The sequence below is a fragment of the Carettochelys insculpta genome, chromosome 8 (genome assembly GCF_033958435.1).
Source record: "Carettochelys insculpta isolate YL-2023 chromosome 8, ASM3395843v1, whole genome shotgun sequence".
Classification (NCBI taxonomy): Eukaryota; Metazoa; Chordata; order Testudines; family Carettochelyidae; genus Carettochelys; species Carettochelys insculpta.
Window position 1 is genome coordinate 34,201,682 of NC_134144.1, and position 17,069 is coordinate 34,218,750.

Consider the following 17,069-nt stretch of genomic DNA (forward strand, 5'->3'; position numbering starts at 1 on the left):
CATGACGGTCCTAGACGATGCAGTTTGGGAAGGTGGAGGGCAGCCGTCTGTGGGGAAGGAACAAGTTCTGAGCTATCTAGAAAAACTAGATGTGCACAAGTCCATGGGTCTGGATTTAATGCACCCCAGGGTACTGAGGGAATTGGCAGAGGTCATTGCCGAAACTTTGGCCATTATCCGTGAAGGCTCTTGGAGATCGGGGGACATACCGGATGACTGGAAAAAGGCAAACGTAGTGCCCATCTTTAAAAAAGGAAAGAAGGACAATCCAGGGAACTATAGACCCATTAGCCTTACCTCAATCCCTGGGAAAATAATGGAGGGAATCCTCAAGGAATCCATTTTGGAGCACTTGGAAGAGGGGATAGTGATCAAAAGTAGCCAACATGGATTCACCAGGGGCAAGTCCTGCCTGACCAATCTTATTGGCTTCTATGACGAGGTAACAAGCTCTGTGGACATGGGGAAGTCAGTGGATGTGAGATATCTTGACTTCAGCAAGGCTTTTGATACGGTGTCCCAAAACATTCTTGTTCATAAGTTAAGGAAATATGGATTGGATCCTTGGACTATAAGATGGATGGAAAGCTGGCTTGATGGTCGGGCCCAACGGGTAGTGGTCAATGGCTCAATATCTGGAGGGCGGTCTGTTTCAAGCAGAGTGCCGCATGGCTTGGTTCTGGGGCCAGTGTTGTTCAACATCTTTATTAATGACCTGGATGAGGGACTGGATTGCACCCTCAGCAAGTTTGCGGATGACACAAACTAGGGGGAGAGGTAGATTCGTTGGAGGGTAGAGAGAGAATCCAGAGGGACCTGGATAAATTGGAGGGCTGGGCCAAAAGAAATCTGATGCGGTTCAATAAGGAGAAGTGTAGAGTCCTGCACCTGGGGCGGAAGAATCCCAAACATTGTTACAGGCTGGGGACCGACTCGCTCAGCAGCAGTACGATGGAAAGGGACCTAGGGGTTATGGTGGATGAAAGGGTAGATATGAGTAAACAGTGTGCCCTTGTAGCCAAGAAGGCTAACAGCATACTGGGGTGCATTAGGAGGAGCATTTCAAGCAGATCTAGAGAAGTAGTTATTCCTCTTTATTCGGCACTGGTGAGGCCACATCTGGAATATTGTGTCCAGTTTTGGGCCCTCCAGTATAAAAAGGATGTGGATTTGCTGGAGCAGGTTCAGCAAAGGGCAACAAAAATGATTAAGGGTCTGGAGCACAAGACCTATGAGGATAAGCTGAGGGATTTGGGCTTGTTTGGTTTACAGAAGAGAAGACTTAGAGGTGATTTAATAGCAGCCTTCAACTTCCTGAAGGGGAGCTCTAAAAAGGAGGGTGAGAAACTGTTCTCAGTGGTGTCAGATGGCAGAACAAGGAGTAGTGGTCTGAAGTTGAAGAGGGAGAGGTGTAGGTTAGATATTAGGAAAAACTACTTCACCAGGCAGTTGATGAGGCATTGGAATGTGTTGCCTAGAGAGGTGGTGGATTCTCCATCCCTTGAGGTTTTTAAGTCCCAGCTGGACAAGGTCCTGGCTGGGATGACTTAGTGGGGGTTGATCCTGCTTGAAGCAGGGGGCTGGACTAGATGACCTCCTGAGGTCCCTTCCAGCCCTGTGATTCTGTGCCATGAACTCCTCAGATCAGGGACTAAAACAACTGTACTGCCTGCAAGACTGCCTGGGGTAAGAGCCTTTCCATTCCAGGTGCATGTTGTTTGAGTGCAATTAATCCGTCCAGGCTGGTTTGGTTCAGTAGATTCCTCATGGAGAAAACCATGAAGGTGAGAGAACAGTCTCTGACTGGGGACACCTCTACTTCATTTGCCTAAAGAATATAGGAATGGTGGTCTATTGGTGCTGACAGCTCTAAAATCTCCATCTCCCCGCACCCCCAGCTCTAAGATGCGTTGGTGAACACAGCCATAGTGAATAGGGAAAGGACGACATAAGGACAAAAAATGGTTCTTTGTTTAAGTCCTCTAAAAGACTTGGAAAAATTCCATCTTGAGCCAAGGCATCAGGAGACTCAAATTTCAAATCAGAACCATTTGGCACCAGGAAGGACTGTACTGAGTTCAAAAGAGAAAACTACAGCTCCCCCCTGTGGTTTCTCCTTTGGTAGCAAAGCCCTCGTCAGTGCCGCCATCTGTGGCATTCTCTAGTTCAGAGACCCATGTTGCAGAAACAATTCTGTTTACTCCAGATCAGTGCATGGCTGAAGAAGACCACCTTCTCATCCCAGAACCAGAGCTGCCTCTTGTATTTAGCACTTAGTGCCCAGCATTGGTATTTCAGTTGATACTACTCAGTATTCCCTCTAAGTAGAGTGCTTGGGCAGCTGTCCAGGAGAGATTCAGCTGCCACCCAGCTGATTAACAGAGCACCACAGTGAGTAGCATATGTTTGTTGGTGGTGCACCACTGCATGCCTTGGTGCACATAACAAAATTTATTCTCCTTGGGGTAGAAAAAATTAAAGGGAACACTGGTACTGATATTGCTGTGGTACCGGTCTCCATCCCTGCCTGCAGGGAGTGGTTGATCCAGACTCTTTCTAGTACTATCAACTAAGAATGGCAGGTCACCACTTGCTCATTAGGTAGCGAGGACTGCAGTGCAGACCCAACTCTGAACTTTGCCCTCAGAAGCCCCTCAAGGAGATAGAGCTGAAATAGGACACTCTGCAGTTTCCTATCACTCCAATATGAGAGAACGTCACTCCTCTACTCTCTGGTAGCATGACCAAGCCTCTCTGGTATTCATGTACCAAGTGGTAGCCTCTCTGGTATTTCTGTACCAAGGAATTGCGAGATACCACAGGTGTAGTGTTGGGTTTCACAAGCTCTGTCCCCGTCACAATGTAGGATTAATGCCTAGCATAGTCACCTGGTGATATGAGACCCCATCAGATCTACGGTTCCCAGGTTAGAAGAGGAACTTTCTCATCCTGTGCAGGAAACACAACTCCAGTCTGCACATGTGATGATGTCCTCTACTTTAGTGTTTCCTAAAGTGTGGTACATGTAGTATGTGAAAGGATTTAGCATGTGGTAGTATGTGAAAGGATTTCAAGGGGTACGTGGCGGAAAATAAACTACTAAAAATCAGTACGTAAACACTGAGATGGCTCTGGGAAAGTTGGTATGCTGATAAAGCCCAAGTCCTGAAAGGAGTACGCGAATGTTTTAATCTGTTATCACATATTTAAAGCGCAGCTGAAACACTGCTCTACTTCAATGAGCAAGGGAGCTATCCCACGTGCTCTGATGATCCAAAAGCTTTCCAGGACTTACATAAAGATAGTGGACTGATTTAGAATTCCTCTTGAAGAGGGCCATAAAACACCACAAAACTGCTGGATGTTGCATAGCTTGGGTTTGAGTAAAGGTTTGCTTCCTGTAAATGTTTTCATCCTCAAACCTACCAGGGTTCTCTGGCAAACACTAACTATAATCCCACCAGTACCCAAGTGGGCTGAGAGGGAGATTTCTATATGCACAAAAAGGTCAAATAACACATTTTCTAATCTGCCTCTCAACTTGGTAGTATTTGTATCAGCAAGCATAGCTAACAAAGGCAACCTACTCTATATTTTTCCTGCCCAGGTTGTGAAGGGTTTTATTTGATTCTTCCTTCTGGTGACAGTGGTACTTCACTGGACTTGAACCTTGATAAACCATCACCAGGTCTCCTTTTGTTCTCCCTGGTGTCCTGCTGTTCTTTCTGTGTCTTTCTATGAAGTCAGCATTTCTGGGCAGAAGATTTGGGGAACTAAAGATATTTATGTCCAATAACACATGCTCACCACTTGCCTCTTCCCCAGAACCCACTTATATGGATAAGGTTTTTAAGAGGCTGCATCCTAAATTTGTTTCCCAGGCAGTACTGGATGTTCACATCAATCAGAATATCCATATGGAAGTGTTTTACCCTAAACCCTATTCTTGACAAAGGAAAGGTGAAATGGCAGTCACTGATCATGTCGGATTCTTGGCTTCTGCTTGTCCAAATGTCCACTAGAGACTTTTCATTTCGTTCACGGAACATTAAAGAAAAGGAGCCATCTCTTTCCAGAGGTATCAAAATGTTGTGAGGTTGAACGTCATGCTTGAGGACAGTGTAATAACTCACTCAACTGGAACTCAGGCAGCTTTGGTATCTTTTTTTGAGATGTTCCTCTTGCTGACATCGGCAGATAAGCAACTTGGTTTTCTCTTTATGCTCTTGCAAAACACTGTGCATTGGTGCAAGCCATTGCTTCTGAGGCCTGTATCAGCTGGGCTGTTTTGGAATCTGTTGTATTACTGGACTCCAGGCCTCTACCCTGTCATGGTGTTGTGAATCACTTGAGCTGCACTTCACGTAGGAACAATCATTCAGAAGATGGGTGCTCATCTAGTAGTAACTTGAGTTCTTCAGAATGTGTTGTCCTTGTGCTCTCCATCCTTACTGCTTGCTTTTCACTGTTGGGAATATGTAGTAAAGAAGGGATTAAAATGACAGTTGTTTGATGGTCTCCTTTTTTCTCTTGATGCAAAGCATAAGGAGAGCAGGAGTGCGTGTATGGGCGACAAGGACAGTGCTAAAGAAAAATCTCTGGTCCTGGTCATGTGGAACACATGCACAACTTGAAGTGTACTACACACAGGAGTAACATCTTGGAGAACATAAGTTATTACAAAGTGAGTTACTTCTTAAAAGTCCTGGAAACTGTGGCTCATTTCTGTTCACATCCAGACATTATATTTGCTAAGCTTGGTGTATGTTCTAAGTACATTTTGACTGGCTTCTAGTTTTGGGAGCTAATTTGATACCCTTTAGAGAATTTGAGAAGGAAGTGTTTCCCAAGCTGCTGTTAGTATTTTATACAATGTGGAAATTATTTTGACCTTTTGTATCTTCGTTTTTCCATCCGTAAGTAGCTTCTTGGTGGTCACTCAATAATGAGTAGGACGTTTTCCTGTCATTCTCCTATTTGTGTATCTCTTGATGAACAACAGACAGTACGTGCTGATGTGTCTGAATAGCTCAGATTGTCTTACCATGTTTACTATGATGTTTATTTAAAATATCAACTTTATTATAAAACCACTCATTTCAGTAATTAGAGTGAAAACTTTTGAAATTTGATTATATAGAAAACTAACATGCTAGTTAGCAATTGTGAAGTATTTTTAATTTAGGGTGGTGAATATCTTGCTCTAGATTTGGGGCAATACAAGTAAAATATATTGATTTAGTCTTACAAGATCCTCACATTTGGTGATCTACATTCAGTAATCTTCAGAAGTATATTAGTTTTTATTTTTCAGGCTGTCTCTTTTCAAATTTCCAAGTACATATGTGTGTTAAGGGATCTGCATGGTGGGATCAGTGCAGTGAAATTGATCAATGACTATTTCACAGTTTTTCCTGTTTTAAAAATCTTCTTTAAGTTTTGTTTAGTTTTCATGGTGTTCTCCCTTATCTGATAATTTAAGAGGAAATCCAGTTGAATTATGTTGCCATATTATGTCTTCAAAAGGGCATAAAGTCAGTACACATGCTTCAGTAATATCTGTTTTTTTACCCTTATGTTTCCAGTTGGCAAGTTGAAATTATGGCTTCAGCTGCACTTTAAATATGTGATAATAGATGTGTTTCTAATAAGGGCCAGCACCATTTTGTTCAGATGCTGTGAATGGTTGTCACTCATATTTGACAAATGCACCTTCATCCGCTTCTTTGATGGCCTCCGAAAAACCATACCCTCAAATCAGGGTGATGAAATTAGCTGCTGTGTAAATTGTGTGTCTGAGTGGTTCATTATCTAATCACCGTCAGAACCACAGTGATAAAGTAGATTGAAGCAGGGAAGAGGTCTGCCAGATGATTTCAGGCCTTTTTCTAAATCCCGTTTCCCTTGGAAACCCTAGACAATGTGGTTCAGAACTTCAGAATTCTTTGACTAGAATTTCATTATGTATATTTGATGCATAAAACTTGTGGCTAGTGATAGTGGGGTTTTTTCTTTTCTCAAACCACCAGGAAACATTTCAGTGCGCACAAAAGTCTGTGTGTTTTACTGCTGCTGGTGGAGTAATTTTTAAGTAAAATGGCTCCAACTTCCAAGAAACTGCTTAAATCCAACCTCATTCAAGAAAGCACATGAGCATGTGTGTAAACTTAAGTGCTTAAATACTTCTGTGAATTGGGGCTGATATGACAACTGTTCTGTACACATCCCTGTAGAGCATGAAGTAATGGAGTAGTCACATTAGTTAAGAATAACTTGCTAAGCACTTCAGGTGCATAAAGTTGTAAAAGAGTGTGTTAAAATTTTGTGCAGAATATGATAGGCACCAGTTCTTCAATGGAAGAGGAATGGTCTTTTTTTTTCTCTTGATTTTTGTATGTCTGAGCATTACATGATTGTTAATGCTCTGTTAACTGTTTTGGTTTAATACTTAATTTAGGCTTTCTTTTGTTCTAGGAGCATTTGAAGATGATGATATCACTCATGTTGAAGGAAGTGTAGACCCAGTCCGTGACATGGAAATAATACATGAAGAACTTAGACTTAAAGATGAGGAAATGATAATTCCAATTATCGATAAATTAGAAAAAGTAGCAGTGAGAGGAGGGGACAAGAAATTAAAACCTGAATATGTAAGTAAAAATTGTGCTGTTTACATGTATCCTTTCCTATGCCAGTGTGTATATGGTTGTGTTCACACTTTTTAAGATCAGTATCATGTATATATGACCATTATTTCTAAATTTATTTTAAAGTGATCATTGCTGAGAGGTCTATTGGGTTAAAATAGTTAAAATAAGCTGCATTTTCAGTGGATAACATAGAACACTATCTTAGATGCACTCCATTGGAAGTACTCTGAAGTGCAATGCAGTCTTTCTCAAAATGGGAGATGGTGCTGACCTTAGTGTAATGTGAAAGCTCATATCTGCCTAGCTGGTTATTCAGGATGGCTGTAACCTGGTTAGACTTGATCATTGCAGAGCTCAGAACTTGGTATTTACAGCTTTTCACTAAGGGACTAAAAAGTCCTCCAGAGTTTGAAGTTGGGATTTGCTCTCAAAACCTGTGTACAAATTCTGATGCCATGTTTTTCCCGGTGTTTGGCCACTAGGATCATTTATTTGCTTGGCTCATCTTGATCTCATTGAGAGAGGACTTATAGTAGGAGTGTTCTTATTGAGCAGGCTAACATGAAGTGAACATATGTAGAGCATTGTGGGAGAGCCACATCACATCTAGCCTGTGCTAGTAATAGTCTGTTTCACTTTTGCCTGCAGTTTCTGGAGGCAGTTCAAAGCAGCGGCACAGCTGGTGCTAGACACGTTGCCAGATTTTGTGCTACTGTGACTGCAGTCATGTAGCATTTCCCTTTGCTCCTGACTTTTTGGAAATCACCTTTCCCCCGCCCCCCCCCCAGGCAGGAGAGAGCAACTTTTATTCTCCTACCCCTCTTTACTGGCTTAATTAGCGAGCAGTTCAGCAGTCACAGCCACCTGGAGTTAGCACTGTCATGTCTCCTTGCTCTCATCTTCCCACTTGGCCCTTCATATATTTCCGAGCTGTCGTTCAAACGCTAAGATAAATCTAAGAAGTGTTGTCCTATTAGGATCCTGGATGTGGGTGGGCTTATGCCTGTCCACAGTGAAAGGATCATCCCACAACATATGGACAGAATCCACGTGGCCTGGGAAATCAAGTAGTTATGGGGGACAAATAAAAAGAAAATAAGTTGCAGGCTTGAAGGTCAAAGGGATAAAGTGAGGGAACCGGTAGGGGATACTAAGCAGAGAGCACCGGACAATGCCACTGCTCCCTGAAAGCATCCAGGGAGCCACCAGATGCTGTCCAGAGGAATTCTGCCCAGATGCGTGAACAAATAGAGAAACTGAAATAGGCCCCACGGTTGCAGGCCCCTCTGTCAGCCAACCTCTTCCCCCTAGTTTTGTAAATGGCCACTTTGATTGATGAGGAGATCCCACAGTTTTATGGGACCATAGAAGGGGTTGCATAAATCAGCAGGTGAGGGGAGAAGTGCAGCCAGAACCTCCTAAGAAGTATTGTATTTGTGAGGCATCTTTTACAGGCTCTTTGGAGGGTGAATTGTGCCCTACCTTTTCTCAGTCAACTGATCATTGCAGGTAGGATAGTTATTATGGGTCCCCCTCCTCCGTGCTGCAGGAAGCTGAGACCCCAGCGCAGAAAACCCTCCGTGACATTGCAGAATTTTGGGGCTGAGGACTTCAGCCAACCAGCCAGCTTTGGGGACAGCAGCAGAGCTCATGCGCTACTCCCTTTCTTGACAGCTCCAACAGGGAGTTTTGGATGGATGGCGCTCTTGCAAAGCAGGCGGGAAGACTTAAAAAAAAAAAAAAAAAAAATTCTACAAAGGGGAGAGAGAAGGTACCAAAACTCTTCCGATTCAGACACCTCTTCTTCTACCGTTTGTATTTTGAGCAGGAAGATAGAACATGGAGCATTGTTTTCCCCATGGGTTGTTTGAAATAGGACAAGGCTTGTGGCAAATACTTGCTTTAAAACGCAAGAGTGAGGTGCCATGACTGGATGATTTTAAGGCCATTAACACCTAATTTTCAGTCTACACTTAAGGAAATTTCCTTAGCAACAGTTTACCTACTTAAACCTTTGTGCACCGCGTGGTGCATAGGTCATATGCAAGTCTCCTCCACTTCACTCTGTCTTGGGACAAAACTTCTGTCTGACTCCAGAAGTATCCCAGCTGTTGTCCTTCAGTCTCATTAGATCTTCTTCACATTGTCCAGGGTCTTCCTCTTTTGTGTGTTGATCGCGGTTTCCATTTGAGGGCTTGACAGATGATGCTGGATGATGGTTTTCTGAGAGTGTTGGCTAGCCCTCTCCACTCTCTTCTCTTGAGCTGAGTGTCAAGTGGTTCTTGTCCTCTGCTGTTGCAAAGCTCTTCATTTGTGACAGTCTTGTTCTTCAATGTGAACAATATACTTCAGACATTATTTATGAATTTCTGTAGCTTGTGATTTGAAGACTTTTTAGTGTGACAGGTCTCACAGCCATACAAGAGCGCACACTTCACAATTTATGTTGAAGATCTGCGGTTTTGTCTTTGCAGATATTTGAACTCCATATGGGGCAGAGTGTCTTTCTTGAATGCAGGTGTTGCTTTCCCTATCCTGGAACTGATATCCTTATCTGTTCCTCCGTCTCTACCCATAATACTCCCCAAGCAGGTAAACTGCTCCACATTTTCCAGGTCATCCCTTCACCAGGTGATGGTGGCTTTGGTGGACTGGTTGATCCTCATCATCATTTGTTTGCAAATGCTTCAGTGAATGCAGTGTAATTTTTATTTGATTTTATTCTTTTTGGACATGCCTTGGATATCCATCTCTGTAAGCCAGGGGCCACGTGCCATTTTGCCCTGGAAGAGTTTGCTACTTACTATAAACAAACACTGTGCTCATCTAAATTCATGGATTTTCTCCTCTTCGGGGAAAACTAGGTACAATTTTTGCAGAAGATTCTGCCAAATCAAAATAGCCTTCCTCTTCCCTCCTCAATAAGTGCTCTAAGGAGGGACTATGAGCCCAGCACCAACAGAAATGTTGCTTTTGTCCATTTTACTCACAGTAATAATGTAGATAGGCATCCTTCAGTCTACGTAGACTATGGATCGTGCCCTTTATAGTTTCAATTGAGGACTTCATTTACAGCGTCTACTGTGACTATGAAGACCCACACGAGAGTGACAGTCCTTGCTGCATCTCTTGCAGATGTGGTGGGTGTCTGGCAAGTCCTTAGTGTGCTTTCGGTGCGCTTGCTTCTCCTCTGGTAGCTGTCTGATCCTCATCTCGCCCTTCTGAAGGCCCTTGTGTAACCCCTGCCTCCATCTGCTGTGATCGTCTGCTAGTTCTTCCCGGTTGTCCAGCTCGATATCTACCTCTCTGAGGTGTCTCTTGCAGACATCTTTGTAGCACAACTGGGGGCGTCCAGGAGGTCTCTTGCCAAAGGCTAGCTCACCATACAGGATGTCTTTTGGAATCCTTCCATCATTCATCCTGTGGACGTGGCCAAGCCAGCGGAGCCGACGCTGCCTGAGGAGGGTGTGCATGGTTGGGATTCCAGCTTGCTCGAGGACGGCGGTGTTGGTCACTCTGTCCTTCCATGATATTCCAAGGATGCGCCTAAGGCAGCACAAGTGGAAGACGTTCAGCCTCTTTTCCTGGCGGGCATACAGAGTCCAAGTCTTGCTGCCATAAAGGAGGGTGCAGGCTCTGTAGACTTGCATTTTGGTATGAGTGTGCAACTTGTTGTTATTCCACACTCTCTTGCTGAGTCTGGACAGAGGAACCATCCAATATGACGGCGTGTTATCAGATGCTTTTAGAATCAGGAGCGGCATCAAACAAGGATGCGTGCTTGCTCTGACATTTTTCGGGATCTTCTTCGCACTCCTCCTGAAGCATGCCTTTGGATCTTCAACAGAGGGCATCTTGCTGCACACAAGATCTGATGGGAAACTGTTTAATCTTGCAAGGCTGAAAGCTAAGTCTAAGGTGCAGGAAGTCCTCATCAGAGACATGCTGTTCACAGATGATGCTGCTGTAGTGTCTCACACACAAGTCCAGCTTCAAAAACTGCTGGATCAGTTCTCCAAAGCGTGCAAGGACTTTGGGCTTACCATCAGCCTAAAGAAGACAAACGTACCCGGTCAGGATGTTGCTGAATCCCCATCAATCAGCATTGACAACTATACGTTAGAGGTCATCCACAAGTTCGTTTACCTCGGGTCCACCATCACTGACACCCTGTCGTTGGACACTGAGCTAAATAGGAGTATCGGAAAAGCGGCCACTCACAGTAATAATAGAGGAAAGATAACAGGCATACTAGGGAAAACCCTGGAGCTGAGGATCAGATAAACAACCCACGGGTGGTTTGACGGACTGCAAGAGCCCACTGTGGTAATGAGCTAATATGCCTTCTACCAGACGGGAATCTAAGAGGCAGAATTTCCAGTTTCTGAGTAAAATGCTATTGGCTCACATGGATGGGCAAGAGAAATGCTGAGTTGTCGATACTCCTTTGAACAAAGAGCTCTGTCTAATACCTTCTGCACTGAGTCCCCTATCTTCAGCTACCCTGTCACGTGTGAACTGGTGCTTAATGAAATCTCACATCATCTGGGCACAGGACCAAACAGATTAGTTCCCTCAGAAAAAAGATGATTGGCTTTGTAGTCCCTTTTGTTCATTATCTAAAAATGTAGCAACTGGGTCAGAGCCACCCTGGACCTCAAGGATTGCGATTGTCTCCATCTGTGGTGACTGCGGAGGCGCAGAGCCACTTGGTGCCAGTGACCAATGCCAACTATGGGACCGGAGGAACTCCACCTTGTGGTTTAACCCCCCTCATTGCCACTGTCATCGCCAGCTTGCCCAGAATATTTTGGGCCAGGAACCAGTGCAGACAACCCCTGCCTCCTAGGAGGGAGGGTGGTGGTGTAACAGCCAGGAGTTTGATGCAGCCTTAAATTCTTCCAGGATGGTGGGCAAGTCTAGGGGTCCAGACTCAGTTGAACTCTTCTGTGGCAAATCCCATCCTTGATGTCACCTGTTGCAGAGAGATATGAAAGGAGATGCTTTGTTCCCTCAAATAGGTATGAACACTTACACCCGCGCCCTCTGCTAGGCTCCCTGATAGTGAACACCAACAATCATTGTGAGCAACAGGGCTATCGGGGCCCTCTCCGAAGAATTAAGAGGTCGAATCACTCAATCTCGTTTTGGAAGGAAAATCTACTCGACTGGGGTGGAAGGATTGCAGCTTCAGTTGCTAACCATGAGGCAGTGCTTAGCAGATACAGTTACAGCACTTGTGGGGCTATGGACAAATTTGCAGCACTCCAACACACAGACTCTTGCACCATTTTCTGCACTAGTAGAGGAGGGCAAATTGATCTCTTGTGCATGCCTATAGGCTACCTTGGTTGTGACAAATAGAATGTCTCTCAACATGGCTAGCAGAGTGGCCATGAGTAGTTCGTGACTGCGGATCTCTGATCTCCCATACAAGGTGTAGCAGAAAATCCAGGATATCCTCTTTGAGGACTACGCTTTATTTTCTGAGAAGTCTTGACACTTGCCTTTACAACTTCAAGGACTCTCGAGCCACCCTGGAATCCCTTGACCTCCACACCCCTTTAACCAATGGATGCGTTTGAGACCCTAGCCCTCACTGAGGAATTATCGACCCAAGACCAGCAGCGGGTTATACCTGAGAGTAGGAGTTTGAGGAAGAGTCCAAACTCTCCTCAGGCCAGAAACAGGCCTTTTGAAGGTGCGCCCAGGGGCGACACACCAGTGCAAACACTGGATCTATTCTGCCTTAGCTTTTCATCCCGACTATCTCGTTTGTACTTTGCATGAATCCATAGACCATTGGACTGCTGGGAGGTCAGCACAATAAAGGGGGGATATTCACTCCAGTTCTCTGCCTTCCCTACTCTCCCATCACCCTTTTTCATCCCTCTTCTTGGGTCCTGCCCATGAGTAACACCTTCTACAGGAGGTGCACTCGCATCTCTCACCACAGGCAGTGGAAGAGGTTGCTCAGGAGTAGGACGACAAAGGGTTCTATGCCTGGTATTTCCTCATACTAAAAGCCAAAGTCAGGCTCAAGCCCATCAAAGACCTGTAAGAGATTGAGAAGTTCATGAAGAAGCTAAAGTTCTGCATGGTCTCCCTGGGACCTTAGTCATATCTTCCTTGGATTCAAGGGTCTTATATGCCAGCCTTGATTTGAAGGATGCATACATTCATATAGCAATCACATTGTCCCCCAGAAAAGACCTCAGATTTGTGCTGGACAACAACCATTTCCAGTTCAGTCCTGCTGTTCAATCTGTCGGTGATGCCGTGAGTATTTAGGAAATGAATGGCAGTTGTGGCTGCCTTTCTGTGCAGGAACAGTGTACAGGTGTTTGCATACTTTGATGACCGGTTGATCAAGGGCCACTCTAGGGATCAAGTGGAGGCACAGTTCGCTTCATCAGAATATTAGTCAATATACTGTGCCTTCTCCTGAGCTTGGGAAAGTCAGCTCTATTCCCCATCCTCCATTCCATCTAATGTCAAGGGGCCTGTTGAAGACACGCCTAGAGAGCATGAAAGTTGTATTGGTTGCCCCTTGCTGGCTGAGCAAGTGTGGTAGCCATGTCTTTCAAAGCTGGCAGTACATCCTCCAACTTGTCTTTGGCTCATTCCTCACCTGCTCTCCAAGAGTGATGGCCGGCTCCTTCACCTCAACATACAGTTCCTCGGGCTCCAGACTTTGTCCCTTGAAGGTGGTATCACTTAAAAAAGCAAATCCTATGGAACAGGTGAAAAATCTATTACTGCACAATCGGATATGTGACTAGTTGCACTTACCTGCCAAGGTGGAAGTGCTTCCAAAGTTGATGCAATTCCAGACAAGAGGCTCCCACATCTCTCCTGCTCTGCCCTCTCTTTCGCTCTCTTTCTCATCTTAGATGGTTCTAAATCTCAAAGTCTAGCCTCTTTCTTAGCTCACTTAAAGTACATCTGGCTGTAAACACCTTCCACCATCAGGACGACAGATACTTAGGTTATTTCTACGCTAGACGTAGAAGTAAACCACCCATATGAAACTTTAGCTACACCAGTTGTGTAGCTAAAATCGACTTATCAGTGGTTGACTGCCATGTCTGTCTACACAGACATGCTATGCACCTTCCCACCTTTATTACAAAACCACATTGTTACAGGAGGAACACAACACTACATATACTGGATGCAGGTGAGCCCTACCATTTTATCTGGACAGGACTAATAACCATACTTTGGCATGATTACTGAAGACTCAGCCTCTGATACCAGCTTTGATCCCACAATATTATCCTCAGTAATATATTCCACTTTGTGCAGCAACTATGATTCTTCAAGATGCAACCAGCTCTACTTCCCTCTCCTTTGGATTTCTCAAGAAGGGACTCTGTGTAATACAGAAGGTTTGCCTATGCAGGCACTAGATAGCCTCATGGCAGACCATAATGGAGGGGAGGGCACATGCATGTGCAGGCTTGAGTGTAAGCTATTACTTAAACTCTTCAGCTAGAGGCACAGAAAAACGTAATGTGGAGTATGCACAGTGGAGCAAACATTAGGGAATACACATCTGGAACTGCTGTTTTTGCATGAGATGCAAAAAATCTTTTCCTATTTTAGTCTCAGATCCAACCCCGTTTACACTGACGTCATTATGTTAGTCCTCTAATCACTGCTAAACGTTACTGGAAACTGGAAACAGAAGTGGTATTTTTCACTTCAGCCATTGACGCATTTTCTGTTGTCTTCTCCTTCTCGTTGAGCATTGGGCCTACCTTGTCCTTGGTGTCTCTTTTGCTTCTAATATATGTTACCTTTTATGACCCTAACTAGAAGAATTTCATTTTGTGCCTTTGCCTTTCTACTTTACACCGTGTATGCTTGTGCTCGCTTTTATATTCCGCTGCATAATTTGACCTAGTTTCCACTTCATGTATGACATGTATTTTTTTAGTTTCAGGTGTTTTGAAGATATCATGCATGGTTAGGCAAGAATGGTCTCTTACTATACTTCTTATCTTTCCTATATATTTGGATTCTTTGCTCTTGTGACCTTAAATAATGCTTCTTTAAAAAGCTGCCAGCTCTCCTGAAGCTTGTTTCCCATGGGATCTTACTTACTAATTATCTGAATTTGCTGGAGTCTGCCTTAGAGAAGCATGTGGAACAGTTAAAGTGCAACACATGATAACACTTCACAAATCACTTTCCTGTAATGTGTTTTGCCAGCAACATGTAGACAAGCCTTCAGTCCATCATCTCTACTGTGGGAAGAGAACCTTTAACCTGTTGACTAGGTGTATCAAGTTCTTGTACTTCAGTTTTAAGACTATTTTCTGGAAAAAAGAAAAAAATACCGTGTGTTGTAAACGTAATGCCTGGGGAATGAGTTGGATTGCTGGCACTGGATGCAGACACGTTCTATTTATTCATACAACAATTACATCACAGCTTACAGTATTGCATTGTCAATGTCATCTTTAAGGACCAGTGCTTATATTTGTTTAATTCTTGGTGTTTCTGTTGAGGCTGCCAATAAGAGTGGAAAATACAGGTGGCGGCTTGTCCACTACAATGTGATCATCAGTTCAGTTTGCATAGGCTGCTGATAAACAATTACCAATACATTTGGGTTGCCAGGTTAGCTTAGAAAGGATCCCTTAACCCATCGACTGAGCTGTCTGGCTTTAAAATGAACTAATACTTCAAGAAAAACACAGCTTTTAAAATAAATAAAATTAATTGGAATATTAAAGAAAACCATTTACTTTATATTTAGTAGTATAAAACAGTGTAGTGCATATCTGAGAAAAAAACTCTATCCTGATGTTTTGCCTGATGATGTCAGAGGGTAAAAGTGTGGCTATCTGCAAATTTGTACTGTTAGCTATCAATTCAAATGTTTATAATATTTTCAGTGTCTTTAAGACATCAATTATCCATTCTTTGATTTGTTTATTTTAGGTGTAGTAAAGTATCTATCCAAAAGCCACACTTGCTTTTATAAGATTAAAATATACTCTCCGTATGTGGGGTCTGGTTTGGTGAATCAGTAGACACCTGCGTTTATCTCTTAATCAGATCAGTTTATTCAAATATATACATACCTCAGTTCTTTGGTAAATAAGCTATTGCTGCTCTTTAAGGACAAGTATTCTTCATAGTTCTTATTGATAAATTGTGTATTGTCTGTGACTTAAATATCCAGTTAAGAATTGCCAGAAACTTCGACCTTATCTCCTCCCTAGCTATGGATATATCAAATGTTGCTCATAATTTTTATAAAGTTCTTTTGTCTCCTTTGTGAACTCAAGTACTCCCATTCAACACGGGGGGGAAGAAAGAAAGGGAAAGTCTTGTACATATTTTATTAACATACCTCTTTGCCACTAGGCTTTCTGTTGTAATGAGGAACTTAAACAGTGAGTAACTAGGCTTCAAGAAAATATTTCTATGATTAATCATGTAATTTTGCCTAAAGTCTCTGGTGGACTGTTTACCATGCTTAATGGGGTATTTAGAGGAAATTAAAGTTCTTTTTAAGAAATGTCTTGAATGCATAAAAAATATTCTTGACAGATGTTGTGGCATATGTGGCCCAGGGCATATTACATATTGTGACTTCTTTTAATATAACCGGTGGCCATAGAAAAAGTAGTGTCCAAACCCCTGTGACAAAACTACGACATGTTTCGTGATAGTGATGTGTGACCTAACATCCAGTGACTTTTTAAGATTTTGCAAGGAATTTCTGTGAGAAAATGAGAAGCCGATACCATCAGAAGAGAAGCACAGTGGTGTGTGTTTTGTGGTTGGTTGGTTGGTTTGTTTGTTTGCGGGGGGGTGGGTGCATGTGAAGTTTAGCTATCTAAAGTTTAAGGAACATGAGATTACAGGTGTCCTTGAAATACAGCTTTTCCCATTCATATAATTTGTTTTTTTTAAATCCACAAGCATAGCTGATGAGTCCTATATCTGAAAACCACCAGGATTCTCAAGGCTGATCTACAGTAGAGAATTTTAATATTTTTAGCGCAAGTTTCACCTATTCTGTTTGTAAAATGTTTCTTGTATTTATGTAACAGTTCCTGTCATGTTTCACAAATGTTCTCAGTATTGTTACAACTGCTCTAGCTCTGCTTAAGTCTTAGAACAGCTTCTTCTTGCTCCAGTTCAGTTTAAAGTAGGAGAGGGGAAATAGATCATGTAATTGGTTCAGTTACTCCTCCTATTGCCTCATACCAGTGCTCTTGCTTGCTTTTCTGGAAAGGTGCTGAACAATGTTTCTGTCACACCTCAGCTCCTTTTCACCCAAGCTGATGAAATTCAACTTTTGTCTCTTTACCAGCTGTGGATATATAATCTGTTGCATCCTAATTTTTATAAAGGGATTTTGTGTGATTTGAGGCCTCACTTTCACCCTCTAAACAC

At 43.2% G+C, this 17,069-nt stretch overlaps 1 protein-coding gene across 2 annotated transcripts in view; it reads left to right on the forward strand.

The window, feature by feature from the left end:
• Positions 1 to 17,069, forward strand: part of OLA1 (Obg like ATPase 1) — a 192,991-nt gene that overhangs the window by 98,997 nt on the left and 76,925 nt on the right. For both annotated transcript variants that reach the window (XM_075000908.1, XM_075000907.1), the window contains exon 5: positions 6,475 to 6,650. In XM_075000908.1, coding sequence (XP_074857009.1) covers positions 6,475 to 6,650 — 176 coding nt within the window. The remainder of the gene's footprint in view (positions 1 to 6,474; positions 6,651 to 17,069) is intronic.